General features: G+C 37.0%; 2 protein-coding genes across 2 annotated transcripts; both read right to left on the bottom strand.

The window, feature by feature from the left end:
* Positions 1-236: 236 nt before the first annotated feature.
* lsm10 (LSM10, U7 small nuclear RNA associated) lies at positions 237-2,020 on the bottom strand. Its single transcript, XM_042507029.1, has 2 exons — positions 1,918-2,020; positions 237-922 (listed from the first exon to the last, which is right to left on the bottom strand). Exon 2 carries the CDS (start codon positions 883-885, stop codon positions 469-471), a length of 417 nt encoding a protein of 138 aa, XP_042362963.1. The 5' UTR covers positions 886-922; positions 1,918-2,020; the 3' UTR covers positions 237-468.
* A 1,400-nt stretch (positions 2,021-3,420) lies between these two features.
* On the bottom strand, positions 3,421-10,021 carry oscp1a (organic solute carrier partner 1a). The gene is made up of 11 exons (XM_042507211.1): positions 9,910-10,021; positions 9,691-9,720; positions 8,308-8,462; positions 7,765-7,932; positions 7,470-7,550; positions 7,250-7,353; positions 5,551-5,679; positions 5,395-5,449; positions 4,366-4,511; positions 4,222-4,279; positions 3,421-3,543 (listed from the first exon to the last, which is right to left on the bottom strand). Exons 1-11 carry the CDS (start codon positions 10,019-10,021, stop codon positions 3,421-3,423), a joined length of 1,161 nt encoding a protein of 386 aa, XP_042363145.1.
* Positions 10,022-14,273: the final 4,252 nt, after the last annotated feature.

Genomic DNA, 14,273 nt, shown 5'->3' with positions numbered 1-14,273 from the left:
CATTTCTTCTAATAGCTATTTTAGCAATAATTTTCTAAATCTACCAATATCTTGCAATTTGCAGAACACCACTTGTCAAGTTGCCAACTGCCTTTTTTTCCCCTTATTTTTTTTAAAAGAAAACAAGCCAATTCGCTCATTTGTTCCAAGATTTAAATACATTTAATATGCATAGAAATGCAGCACAGGAAGAATGATGTTGATCCAGGTTTCAGAGTTAATATGAACATCCTTTATTGTAACACTATATATAAGGCAAAAAACCCAAGAAAAAGCATGATATGTCTCCTTTAATCAGTTGGTCAGGGAAATAATCAGCAGATAATAATGAAAAACAATTGTCATACAAAATCCAGAAAGGCCATTTTGCCTATTTTTCCAGTGATCTGTCATTGCAGCTGCCTCGGTGTACATGAGTTGTGAACAGTTCTGCGGCAGGTCTGAAGGAGTCACAGCATCCAGTAAGTTTTATTTTTTTTTCTTGGCAAACTCTTTTCTGCCTCCACCTTGACTGGCGAAGTTGCGGACTCTGTGGATCTTGGCCAGCTGGCTCTCCATGGTCTTCATTATGTCCATGTGGTCTGGGATGTGGACATAGCGGATGTTTCTGCCCGTGATGAACAGGTCCTGCAGCTGGGTGAGTTTACCCCGTCTGTCCCGGTACAGCACGTCCTCCAGACGTATGTTCATGAAGGCGTCCACGTTGACCACGCGGCCCCTCGCCGTGCTCTCGTTCCTCAGATCCACCGTGGTCACCTCTCCCTGCAGACCCTGCAGCAGGACCACCATGCTGTTCTCTGCGATTGTGCGCTCCCGGATGGAGTTGACGACCTCAGCTACAGGCACCAAGCCCGAGGGCGGGGAGTCAGTCCCCTCTGACTCCATGGACACTGACAGAGAGGATCTCCAGACGTCAAAGTACCTGCAGACAGAAGGAAGATCAGTCATGAGAAGCAGGGCGACGGTTTCTGGCACAACTTCACCTGCTACCAAGGTGCAGGGAGAAGAGAAATAAATCAAAATAGGTCAAAGCTCCAGCAACACTTGTATTAAAAACAGCTCTATTGCAAGACCAGAGTGGTTCAACTTGTGGCCTTTATGGATGACCCTATTGAAGAAACATTACATTTGCAAAATTGTAACATTTTTATCTCATAATAGCCTTTTTTTTAGGGCTGCGTAATATACAAAAAAATGTCATGTAGCTCTAGTAATCCATGGTGTCTGGTTTTTGATGTTTGTGAATGTGATAATCTCCATTTTAATCGCTCTAATAAGGCACTTGTATTACAATGTAAATGATGACAGTGCTTTCTTTTTCCCACATATAGCCACAGATTTTAGCACACCTGCATTTAATAGGGCACTGATTACATGTCAGTAATTCAGCATTTAAGAGACTCAGCAGCCAGTGTGGAGTTCAGTATAGAAAACCTGTAAGATATTATTATTCTGAGCAATAAATCATCACAAAAAAACCCCGAAATATTACATAGAGGACGTTAGTGTTTTTAAGTGCATTAAGGAGGAAACAGGACAGGGATTATCTCTTTTAACACATGCACTGTCTTTATGGACAAACTATTGATATGAGCTAACACTAACCTTAAAAAACAGCATCAGCATCACTCCAAAACATGTTTGCTACTTATATTTTTTGTAGTTGACCTTAAATTGACGTCAGTTGAGCTGAGTGTGAGACATTGGCATGGGTTTGTGGAGTATTTTATAATTAGAAGATGCAGCTACTGTAATTAATGCATCATCTCAAAATGACCTGTTTTATCATGAGACACAAACCTGGTAGAAGTTCAATGATCATCCGTTAGCTTTAGCAGCGACCAAAATAATCACGGCAGAGCCTCTACAGAGCACACAATATATATAATACACGTTCATAATGTGTGTTAGACTCACCTGGATTAGTTAGACCCCGTTTTCACGTGAAAATCCACCGCTAGACCGCTGAAAGTGGACACAAGCCGTTCAAATAAGATGTAAACAAATCCCCTTTCCCGCAAGAAATCCGAAACAGGAAGAGCAGCGTGATGACGTTTCACTTTGCGTCGCAGATTTGCGTCAACACAAGAACAACAGCTCCCTCTGCAGGCAGCGTCTGAAAACAAGCTGCTACAGTTGTACTTTCCCCCCCCCCTTTTTTTAAGATATATCAATGTGTAGATGCTGTGGATGAAAACAAAGTCCATATGCTGTTTATTCCATAAAGATATAATCATCTGTTAAAACATTTGTCTTTTTTTGTCATATACATTTATTTAATCAGGAAAAGACCTCACCAAGTTTTAAAAAATTCTCTTTTACAGGACAGTCCTGGTCAAGATAGCAGCAGCACACAGAGGTTATAGACAGTGAGTAAGTATTTACCTCTTTTACTTACATAAAAGTATTAATACCACACTGTAAAAATACTGTCACTCATTAAAGTTTTTTGAAGGAAATGTGAAATGCAAATGGTAGGCCTACTTAAGTAAGAGTACTATTAGGAAAAGTATAACTACTCAGTGTAGAAAGCATTTTAGTCAATTTAACAAATCAAAAATAATTACAAGGAAAAGCAGAAAGTCCTAATATTTGAGAGGCTAGAACCACAAACTGCATTTTCGTGAAAAATAATTTCAATTTAATCAGTCATCAGAATAGTTGCCAGTTAATTTTCTAATCAGTCGATGAATACATATGAAAACATATAATATATAAAATATAAGAATAGTTGAGGATCATAATTCTCAAAAGGATCATTTAAAACTAGAAGAGCAATTCTTAAAATTCTTAAAAGTAAACAAATATAAGTGTTGAATAAATTCACACATTTGTCATAATATATTTTTGTAAGTTATTTCTAATGCATAAAAGAATGTATTTTGGATTTCCCTGTGGGAATTTGATTTACATGCACCATACTTGCCCAAATCTCCAGTTAACAAATTTAACAAAGTTAACAAATAACAAACAAACAACATATAAAACCAATCCGGATTTACATCACAACGGTGTCTTCCTTAGTTTCTTAGTCTTTCTTTGATTTAAAACAGAACAAACAAAAAATCTGAAGAAATACTTTATTAAAAATATATAGAAAATACATTATCAAATGGAGCACGTCTTGCAATTTGCTTTGCATTCATGCGATACTTTTCCAAGTGCTATTAAATTAAAATAATGAAACAGAATAAAGTGTTTTGAGCTGTTACAGTAAGAGGTATTCAATTTGTATTTTATTTTCTAATGCACTTAAACAACATGCCGTAGAACTGAATACATTAAAAAACATCATATTTTACAGGTTTAACAGAAGCTTACAGTAACATATCGTGTGATTTCCCCTGAGATAAAGAGTTATGTGGTTAAGTTGAAACAGTAAAAGAAACTCATTGAAACAGCAGGGTCAGAGGTCAGAGGTCAGAGGTCGTCCATCATGGCCAGCAGGTCGTCTCCTTTGCTGCTGCTCAGATGTTCAGGCTGCTCTTCTCCTTCTGCAAACTCTCCGGCGATTCGAGCCAGCTCAGTCGCAGCCTGTTCATCCTGAAGCAAACATAACACGAATATGACAAAACACGTTTTAACAAAACACTGATGGGCTGTTACCGAGAGGGTGACTAAAAATTGGCTGACTACAGTCTATAAAGGAAAAGTGGAAATAAATATCATGACCAAGTCCCGAAAGAAAGAAAAAAAGATATATAGATAATTTTAAACATGTAGAACAAACAAAACAAAAAAAGTTAAAAATAAAACAAAATAGAGATAATAGAAATGAATGATAACCTAAACACAAACTCACTCAATAGATTTCAATTAGCAACAAAAAAATCCCATATCATCAGTGGTGGACTGAGTACATTTATCTACTGAAGTACAATTGTTATTCTTTTACTTTTCTTACAGATTTCTATTTTATATGACTATACCTCTGCTTCACTTCATCTATTTGACACTTATCTTTTATTAATCACACCACTGTCACTTTTGCCTTGTAATTTTGTCTTTAATTACTCTTGTGTAATTTTTATTTTTACTTCTTTTTTTTTTAATAAACTTCTTATTTTATTTAATATGAGTTCATCAGTTACAATGCACGTCATGTGTTATACCGTCTTTGCTGCATCAGTAACTGCTGCTGATTTGCAAGAAGTCCTCTCAGGTTTAGACTTTTCTTAAAGACAGTTTATAATGAAAAGCTTAAGTACTACATTGCCCTACCTGCATTGCTTGAATATTTATCACTCCAAACATGGACTCCTCGGCACCTGAGGCCACCCTGTAAACCAAAATAAAAAAATAAAATTTGTTGAAATAATTTAACAGCAGAAAGTGAGAAAAGGAAAAGAAAAGAAAATCACTCACGCCTCCTCCTCCTCTTCGTCTGTAGTAAACAAGTTGATCCGAAAGCCAGTTTCAACTTTGGGCTTGTTCTCAGCCTTCATGCTGCCCATCAGACGAGCCAGCAGGTTCAGCTCCTCTTTGGCCAGCAGGTTGGGAGCGTCATCTGTCTGCAGCGGGGTGGTGGAGGTGTACAGGAAGGTTATACATGGATAAGATTGTCTTAAAGAAATACATCACCAACAAAATGACCATTTGTAAATAAGTTTGTCATGTCGTGTTCGCTTTAATTTGTGAAGACAACACTGTTTTTCTTGCGTGCCTCCTCAGAAAACGGCAAACATTGATTTCAGTACTTCCCAAACACATGCATTTTTTGCTAAAAAAAAACCCAAAACCTTTGTATTGAAGTCTGGCATTGAAGAGAGTATAAATAAGTTTCACTCACAGTTCAGTTTTAAATTCTAAGCTTTTAGCAACAGATATGTGTATTTAGGAATTACTGAGCCTAATTGAGACTTTGTTTATTCCTTATTTTAAAATATAGTTTTGCTGTTTTTTAACATGGTTCCAGATGAATCGATTTATAAATATATTTTTTGTTTGCTGTGGAGGCATGAAAGAGATTTCTTCACAAATTCGAGGTTGGGCACAATAAATGACATGACATGACACTTAAATAAACAAATCGATCAATATGTGATACATAATGTGAGACGACGGAGGGAACTGCACAGCGATGGAAAAGTTATCCAGATCGTTAACTAATAGTAACAATACCACATTGTCAAAGTAGCCTACTCAATTGCATTTGAAATCTTACTTAAGTAAAAGTTAACAAGATTATCAACAAAATTAAATAAAGAAGCAAAAGTAAAGATACTAATTTTTAAGAATGGCTCCTTTCACAGTGTTATATTATTATAATGTTAGCCTATAATGTTATGTTTCTATCACTAACAAGTACATAAAAGGGTATTTTAATGTAATTATGCATCACATATAAGCATGTAATGTGTTTTTTGTTTATTTTCTGAACTTTACTATTATTACCTTGACGGAGGGAGTCTTGGATGTCTGCGTCTCCTCTAGATGGTTCACAGTGTACCTTTTAATACACAAAACACAGCAGTGCCATCTTCTTATCAACTTATTTTTTATTATTGATATAAGCTGTAGTGTTTGTGGTGCAATACCACACATACGTACATGTTCATGCCCAGTTTGAGGACTCTGTCTCCATGCAGTTCAAAGCATCCCTTCCTGATGGGGCTGGTGTAACTTCCTCCTGTGGGGAACTCACTGCGTCTCAGTTCTCGGCCCTTGTTGTCAAACGCTCTGTGGAAACAGGAAGCACTTGACTTCACGCGGGAATATTCAGATATTTCTTAAAAGCAGGCAAAAGAAATCTAAGACTAAACATAAGAAAATTTCAAATCAGGACAAAGAACTTGTCAGAGGAGCATTCACAGTTGCATCAAACACCTTAAGTAGACACATCTGGTGTGTGTAAATGATGCCCAACCATACTACAAAAAAAATATTGACGTGTAAAGGTCATGAAAATATTTAGTTGTGAAACAGTAAAACTACTTGGCGATACTGGCCAGTTACCCTGATTTGACACTACTACTTTTGTTAATCAAATAAATTGTTGGATGGCTGCTAGCTCATATATTGACATATAGGTTAGGTAAAAATGTAAAAAGAACAGATTTATTGGAAATTTCAAAAGGATCTACTATAGAAATGATAATCTAGTTGTGTTGAAAAGACGTTAGAACCATAATTAGCTTTCCTAGCTGGCTTCTGTTTGCTAGAAAGTCTCAAAGACGACTTCTTTTTATCACTTTTTTGAGAAGTTAAACATGTTGAACATGCCCATTTCTATTAATCAAATGGATATCTATACTTTTTCCAATATATCATTTGAGTAACAAAATATACAGCCACAACTGTAGGCTACGCTAAGAAAAATGCTAACATTAGCATGCTAAGGTAGCTACTGCAGTTAGCCTACTATGCTTATTGTGTTAAGCATCCTTAGTTTAGTGTCTCAGCATACTAATATTCACTAATGTTTGGCGCACCAATTGCACTAAACACAAAATACAGCTAATTGTCATCAATTTTGCAGGTATAGAGTGTCGCAGGAATGAGACCTTAAGCTCAGTAGTGAATTAATGTTTTAACAAATGGGAAGTTCATGTTTTTTATTTATTTATTTTTTTTTTTTTTTGGTTAAATGTCTGAAATAACATCAAGCTGATGAGACTTTTGTGTTTGTTTTACAACATAAAATTTGCCAGTAAATAAGACACTGCAATCATGCAACGGTGATGTAGTTGGCATAGCCTCAAGTTAGTGTTTTACTTCAAGCAATTGCGGTTAAAAAAAAAAAAATACATAAGTGGTGCTAATTTGTAAAGATGACTTCGCTGAACTAAACCTGTAAATATCATAAACTTACAGAGCTGTAAACTAAACCGATCAAAATGTACTGGACTAATGCCGCTAAAGTTTGGGATCACCAAAGTTTTTACTAGTCATCCTAAAAGGTACATGAATGTCTGTACCATTTTTTTCTCCAATCCACATGGAGATACTTCACTGGTTACTAAATACTTTGTCTACTAAATACTTCATTAGGATTCAGACTTTAAATGTCTGCATCAAATTTCATGGCAACACAGTTAAAATGTAACTTAGAAGTTGTTTTAAAAAATCTCAGTTTTAATGACCGCAGACGTGTTTGTGTGTGGACTATAAGCTAAGCTTTCAAAAATATCTGTATATCCTTAGACAGGGCCTGTCTGTCACTATTTTCATGCAGAAGATAGAAATTAAAGATACAAAAGTATTTCTGCCAGAACACATTCAATATGTCAACGTTACATTAACGGCCTACCTAATAAGTCCTGGAACATCTATCCCATAAGGCACTGGGCCTGATGTGGACATGGCAAAACGTCCGTTAGGATTTTGGACTTGATTTTTGAGGAAAAGTGACACCTAAAAGGGAATAAAAATGAAAACAGAAATGCCAACATTCTTGAAAAAAAAAAAAAAAAAAAACTATCTTCATCTCACTTGAATGGAGGGATGAGAAAACAAAGCAGAAGACTCACGCGAACATGCATGTCTTGAAAAAATATGAGCAGTGTTTGCCTGAGAAGCTGGAATTCACCCTCTGATAAAGACGTGTACACCTGAAGTATGAAGGAGAACATAAACAGGTCACACAAGATACAGGTGCTAAAACCTGGAATCCAGACAGTATGTAAAGTAATGTACAGTCTGTACATTACTTTACATACTGTCTGGATTACAGACTGTACAGACATGCTTTTATCCTTGGGTAATAAATGTTTAAAGCATTCTGTAATGATAATTAGAGGTTCGTTTTAAAACCTCTCAATGTACCTCAATGATCTTCCTATGTGTCTCATCCACTTGGTTCACGAGAACAGGAGTGTGTTTTACAAATTCTCTGATGTTATCTATGTGGTTGTAAGTGATGAGCAGCAAGTCTTTAGGTCGTGGACAAAGGAAGACCTGATATTTGAAGGCCATCACCATCAGCTCATAAAGCTACAGGAGGGATAAAAAGAAACATATAAACTTTATGGACATGTCATCCCTGCAATCAAACATATCTAGGCATACTTAACTATAATTTTCCCTACACCTTTTTCAAATTGCTAGTACTAAAGCTGCAGACTTAAGATTTGGACCTAAAACACAAAAATTTGCTCCTGAAAGTCATGATTCCTCAAAAATATAACCTGGCTAAATCTTTAGCTGTATTCAGCATAAATTACAAGATCTTGGTCTTAAAACACTATTAACACAACTTTAAAAGAAAAATGCTTGGATTTGACATCATTGAATAACTCACCCTGAATGCTAACTCTGACTTTTCTCCTTAAATTGTTCAAAAACATCTCTCTTTTATCGTGTACATACCCTGTCCATGCTGGCCGGGTTCAACCTCATGATGGAGGCGTGCGCTAACCGAGTTAGCACTGTTTTCATTGTCCTGTGAGAATACAGCTGCTGAGGTTTGAGAAGTTCGTCCATAAAGTCTTTGCTAAACATGGTCCCGACAATGTCGTTCATAACTGTGAGTGGGGAAGAGACAAAATCAGAGAAGGTGGTTAATTCTGCCTTAAGTTGACTGAAATGGCAAGAATTTAGCTTTGTTCCTCCTTCATCATTGTATTAGCATTGTATTAGCTACCCCATTTAGTAATTTGGAATAAAAATACAGAATTATGAACATGGTGGATCATTAAAAAAATTGTTTTGTTGTTTTTCATACAGAGCCAAATCAATAAAAAAAAGGCTATATTCAGTTTTAGCTTTAGCTAGCTGTGGCTAGCTAGCTAACACTTAATAAAGCTCTCCAGTTAATGTTAGCTATCTAGCTGCTGGTCTTTCTATGACGGCTTTACATGCTGTTTTCACAGAAAAATACTACATTTATAAGACGCAGTCATTTTTTTATATGGTAAAATGGATGCCGCACAATCATATTCCTGTCTTAACTCTTTTAACCAAGATGTAGCTGCTGTGTTAAAGCTATTTAGGGCAGTAGACCTAGGCCTGTATTCTCACAATGGACCTCAATTTATCGTAGTTAGTGGATACTACAGGGAAGAGGTGGAAAGTTAATAACTACATTTGCGTAAGTACTGCACTGAAGTACAGTTTTGAGCTTTGTACTTAACTAGCCTACAATTCTGAGGTACTTACAGGCTTCTCTACTTAAAGGCCTACTTCTATTCCTGTACAAGGCAAATGTTCCTAATTTTCTGCTCTACTACAAATAACTTAAATTACATTACCAATTTAGATTAATGATACCAAATGTAGCCTAATAAAAATAAATAAATAAATAAATCATATACCATTATTAGATATGACTTCATTGATCCTGAGGGAGAAATTAACAAGCTACCCAGCAGTAAATAAAGTGGTATATAATTTCTAAGCTATAAATTACATACAATTTAGCCCACCATTTACAAACACATTTGTAAATATTAGTGTAATAACAATTATAAACCACAAAAATGCATTATTTTTAAACAGGCTATTCTGCAAAATGTATTGCCTACTTTTCTGTTTGGCACTTTAAGTAGGCCTATATGTTGATGCTTATACATTTGTACTTGAGTACAATTAAACTGCTTGACTTTTACTTGTAACAGAGTATCTCTGCACTGGTGTATTGCTACATTTATAGTAATGTTACTGAAATAAAAGATCTGAAGACTGCTACCAACACTGCTACAGGGGTAGAGGGAGCTGACTAGACATTAATATGCTGAAGTATAGCCCGTATACCTCTTTTTCTGTCATTTTCTGACCACACTCCTGCATGCGGTTTTCCAAGAAGGAAAAGAAAGAAAATGGACTTGTCATTTGGGGTTGTTGGCATTAGAAATATGATATATATGTGTTCAGTTTATAATCTGACAGCTACAATCTTTTTAGGAGGACGGATGACTAGGAGCTAAACACTTATGCACCTACCAAGCCTGTCATTTCTCTAGCTACGTCTACCTTTCTCTGAATTGTCCTCAGACGTGTTGAGAGCTTGCAGGCGTTGGTCCAGTATGTAAAGCATCTCTCCACCAAGATTAATGAAAACCAGGGGCAGAGTTCTCACAGACATCTTGCAGAGACAAAGAAGGGATTAACTCCTAGGCAAAAGCTGCTGCTGAAGTAGGCGTCAAAAGCAGTAGAGCCTCATTCACATCAGAAGCTCTCTCGTCATTTCAAAGACATTATCTGATTGTTTCTGTTGTGAACTGCTATAGGTAACAAATTGTGCATGTTAAGTCTTATCTGATCTTGCCTCTGCAGATAACCTGTCACACTAAGATGCAACAGGTGGTGAGGAAGAGGATCAGCAGAAGCCAGGCACAAGCTTATTGGCCAGGATAAGGATGACGTGACGCAACACAACCAACCAACTACAGAGGGTAAGTAGTCATATATATGTTTAATTTCTAGGAAAAGATCATTAAGCCATCTTTATATCACAAGAGTTGGTGCTTTATAGACCTATTGGCAACATTTACAATGTGATACAAACATGAAAGAAAGGTCTAAAAAACAAGTACTAATATGATTAAACACTACATATGTACATGAATATGATAACCTCAACAAAATTTGTTACTGCTAAACATCTAATTTCAAAACAATAGGTATAATTTTGCTGCCATAAGTTCTTCCACTCTTTTGGGAAATGTGTGCCTAGTAAAGAGATTTGGATTTCGTGTTGAAGGCAGGGTCCCATGCATACCAGTGATAGTTGCTCAGTTGCACATGAAGCAAAAATAAGTTAGGTTTTGGGTTATAAAATTATCCGGACCTCGGATGGTCTCGACTTGCTCATCTGAATGATTGAGGGAGAATATGGCTGCATATGGCTATTGGTGAATTTTATAAAAGGGATTTTTAAATGTTTTTGCTGGGAGGCTGATGTACCTCAAAAAATATATATATTCATTGACTTAAAGACTTTTTTTTTTTTAAAAATGGAAGTCTATGGGGAAAAAGTCTTTATGAACTCAATGGCATTGTGAGGGACCTGGAAGTTGTAATTACAAGGTTTGACCACTATGTCAAATTGGTTTCAAAGCCCAGCTCCATCAGGGTTTGGTCTTTACACTTCAGTTACTGAAAGGCTTAAACAAACCAGATTTAGCTTGTTTAACTTTAGTGGTGCTGGTAGGCAGATATTGATACTGTTGTAACCTGTGCCCTGCATATTTTCCAATCTTTTGCAATGAAAGTGCTGTGTATTTATGCTACACTACAAACACCAGCAGTGTGACGAGCGTTGAGCTTCTATTCTGCGCTAAGCACTGCACATTTGGCATTTTGTCAATGTACACTAAGAGCTGAAAACAGTTCAACTTTGGGTTTTTACCCAGTCATCCAATCATAGTGGAGCAGGGGCGGGAAAAATACCGTAAAGACCAACCGTCGCACCTTACACTTTAAAGTATTTCTTATCATAGCAATCAGACACAACCAAAGCATCTTAGCTGGAAAAAAACCCGCTCTGCCTCTAACGTGCTCCCAAGCTCTACAAGCTGGGTGTCTCTTTAGGAGTGCCAGGCATTTTCAGCTTGGAAAAAAATGCTTTGGCAGACACATGGCATAAAAAGCTGGGCTAAGCGTTTGTCCCTTCTTCCAGTGTTTATACTAAGCTTAGCTAAATGGCTGGCTTCAATTTACCATACAGACATGACAATGTAAATTTCAGTAGTTCTTATCTTGACCTCATCAAGAAGATGAATAAGCGTATTTTTAAAAATTATGTACAATTGCTTTAAAATTTGACAGTATCAGCCTCAAACCAAAAGTATGCAAAAGTATGTAGACTAGGGTATCCTTATTCTTTGGATATTATTATGAAGCTGCCTGCACAGATATTGGATACTGATATTTGTGGCATAAAAAGGGACTGTCCTCAGAAATCTTGCATTGTAATTTAGGTGCAGCGTATATCAAGGATAGCTAGCAGAGGCCACATTTTACTAACTTAACAGTTAAGCACTTTTACAATGTCCACACGTCTTTGTCTCTTTTGTCCTCTCTCTCCCTCCCTGCCATTCTAAATAACAGATTAGAGTAAAAAACATGCAAATTTAAGCTTATCTTTATGCTCACCTTTACAGCAGCTCACTCTCATAGGAGACCATTGCCAGTTTGTCACAGTCATGTCCACAGGTACAAGCTTTTCTTTTGAAATGTTTTAAAAATTTGACTGTTGCGACGAAAATATACACATCTGGCAAAAGGAGCTAAGCAAAATCCTGATGAAGTTCACCGGACCATAGATTAGCCAACAAACCGATTATGGGGATCCATTTTAACGTCTGGCTTCTCTCTATGTAAGTCAAACCTAATATGGGTAACTGTATTGTGCTGTCATTTTTTCTTACCGTATCTCCTCTTTCTGCATAAAATAATATGCTTTATCACAAATATTTCTTTCATATTACAATAGCTTTTCTGTTTTTACTTTTCTGTTGTGAAATATTTCAAAATTTCCATTTTATTTTTCAAAACTAGCAAATATCATATTTTCTCCTCACCAGAATAACCTCCTGTTCAGGTTGGGAGTCAGGTTTCAATGATAAAGCAGCCCTTGATCCAGAATTTTACAACCTGAACTGGATGAAGTCTATACCTGACAATACTCTAATATCTGCTATCTCCATTCCTGGAACACATAAAAGCTTGTCATTACATGGAGGACTACTTATCAGATGTCAGGTTTGGACATTACAGGACCAACTTAATGTAGGAATTCGATATTTTGATGTGCATGCTGGAAGTTTGTTGCCTGTCAGAAAGAATGTTTATATCCAGGATAGTCACTGGATACTTTGGAAACGGTTTACATTTGATAAGGTCTTAGATATCATTTTAAATTTCCTTACATTTCATAGTAGTGAGACTGTGCTCTTGAAAGTGACACTGAAAGGTTTATACAAGAGGGAAGTTTATGAACGGATTAAGAAATTGATCGACCAATTCAAAGATAAAATATGGACAAAGTTTTCCATACCAAACATGCAGCAGGCTAGAGGCAAGATTGTTCTTCTCCAGAGTAACACGTTCATTACTGGAATAGCAAACCAGAAATCATTTTTCTTCGAATATGATCAACTAAAGAATGTTGAGGACAAAATAAAGACATTGAAATCACATCTCTGTAATCACCACGTTGTGCTGACTTATGCAGTATCAGTGAGGGCAACATCAAGTCCTAAAACGCTGGCTAAAAGTGTTAACAGGCAGCTTAATAACTTTCTGGTGCATCATAAGAAGAGCTCCAGAAACCAAGGTTGCTTGGGTGTCATAAGCATGAACTTCCCAAGTGCTGAACTTATTAAAACCATCACTCAACTCAAATCATGCAATTGTGGTAAAGGTGCAGAAAAAGGACTTACACTTGGTGGAGAGATGCCTCAAATAAGTGTGACTGGTACAGAATTATCAACATCTGGGCAGGAACCAACACCGGAATCAATATCTGCATCAGAATCAACAACATTGGAGCAGGTTTCTGAACGTGCATCTGAACCAGAACCTGCAACAGAAGCACCAACATCTGAGCAGGATTCTGCAGCAACACCTGAATCAGAGCCTACAACAGAATCATCTACATCTAATGAGGTGCCTGAAACAGGATCACAAATATCTGGACATGATTTGAACCCAACACTTGAACCAGGGCCAGCAATGGAACCATCAACATCTGTCCCACATTCTGAACCAAATACTGAATCAGATCCTGCAAAAGGATCACCAACATGGTCGCAGGTTACTGAACTTACATCTCAACAAGTGCTTGTTACAGAGTCCACAACATCTGTCAAGGATTCTGAACCTACATTTGAACCAATGCCTGCAACAGAATCAACAACATCTGGGCAGGATTCAGAACCATCTTCTGAACCAGCACCTGTTACAGAATCCACAACATCTCTGCAAGATACTGAATCAACACCTGAACCAGTGCCTGAAACAGAATCCACAACATCTAGTTCAGTAGAATCCACATCTGGGCAAGATTTTGAACCTACACCCAAACCAGGGCCTGCAACAGAACAACCTACATATAAACATGATATTGAACCTACACATGAACTAGTGCCTACAACAGAGTCTACAACATCTGTCCAGGATTCTGATACAACACCTGAATCAGGTCCTTCAAAAGATTCACAAACATGGGGGCAGGTTACTGAATCTACATCTGAATCAGAGCCTGCAAAAGAGTCACCTACATCTAAAGAGGTGCTTGAAACAGAATCACAAACATCTGGAGCAGTTTCAGAGCCACAACGTTATTCACACACCTCACCTTCAGCAGCTGAATCACCAACACCTGACATTGA

Source organism: Plectropomus leopardus, chromosome 18 (genome assembly GCF_008729295.1).
Source record: "Plectropomus leopardus isolate mb chromosome 18, YSFRI_Pleo_2.0, whole genome shotgun sequence".
Classification (NCBI taxonomy): Eukaryota; Metazoa; Chordata; class Actinopteri; order Perciformes; family Serranidae; genus Plectropomus; species Plectropomus leopardus.
This window is presented reverse-complemented; position numbering and strand designations above follow the sequence as displayed.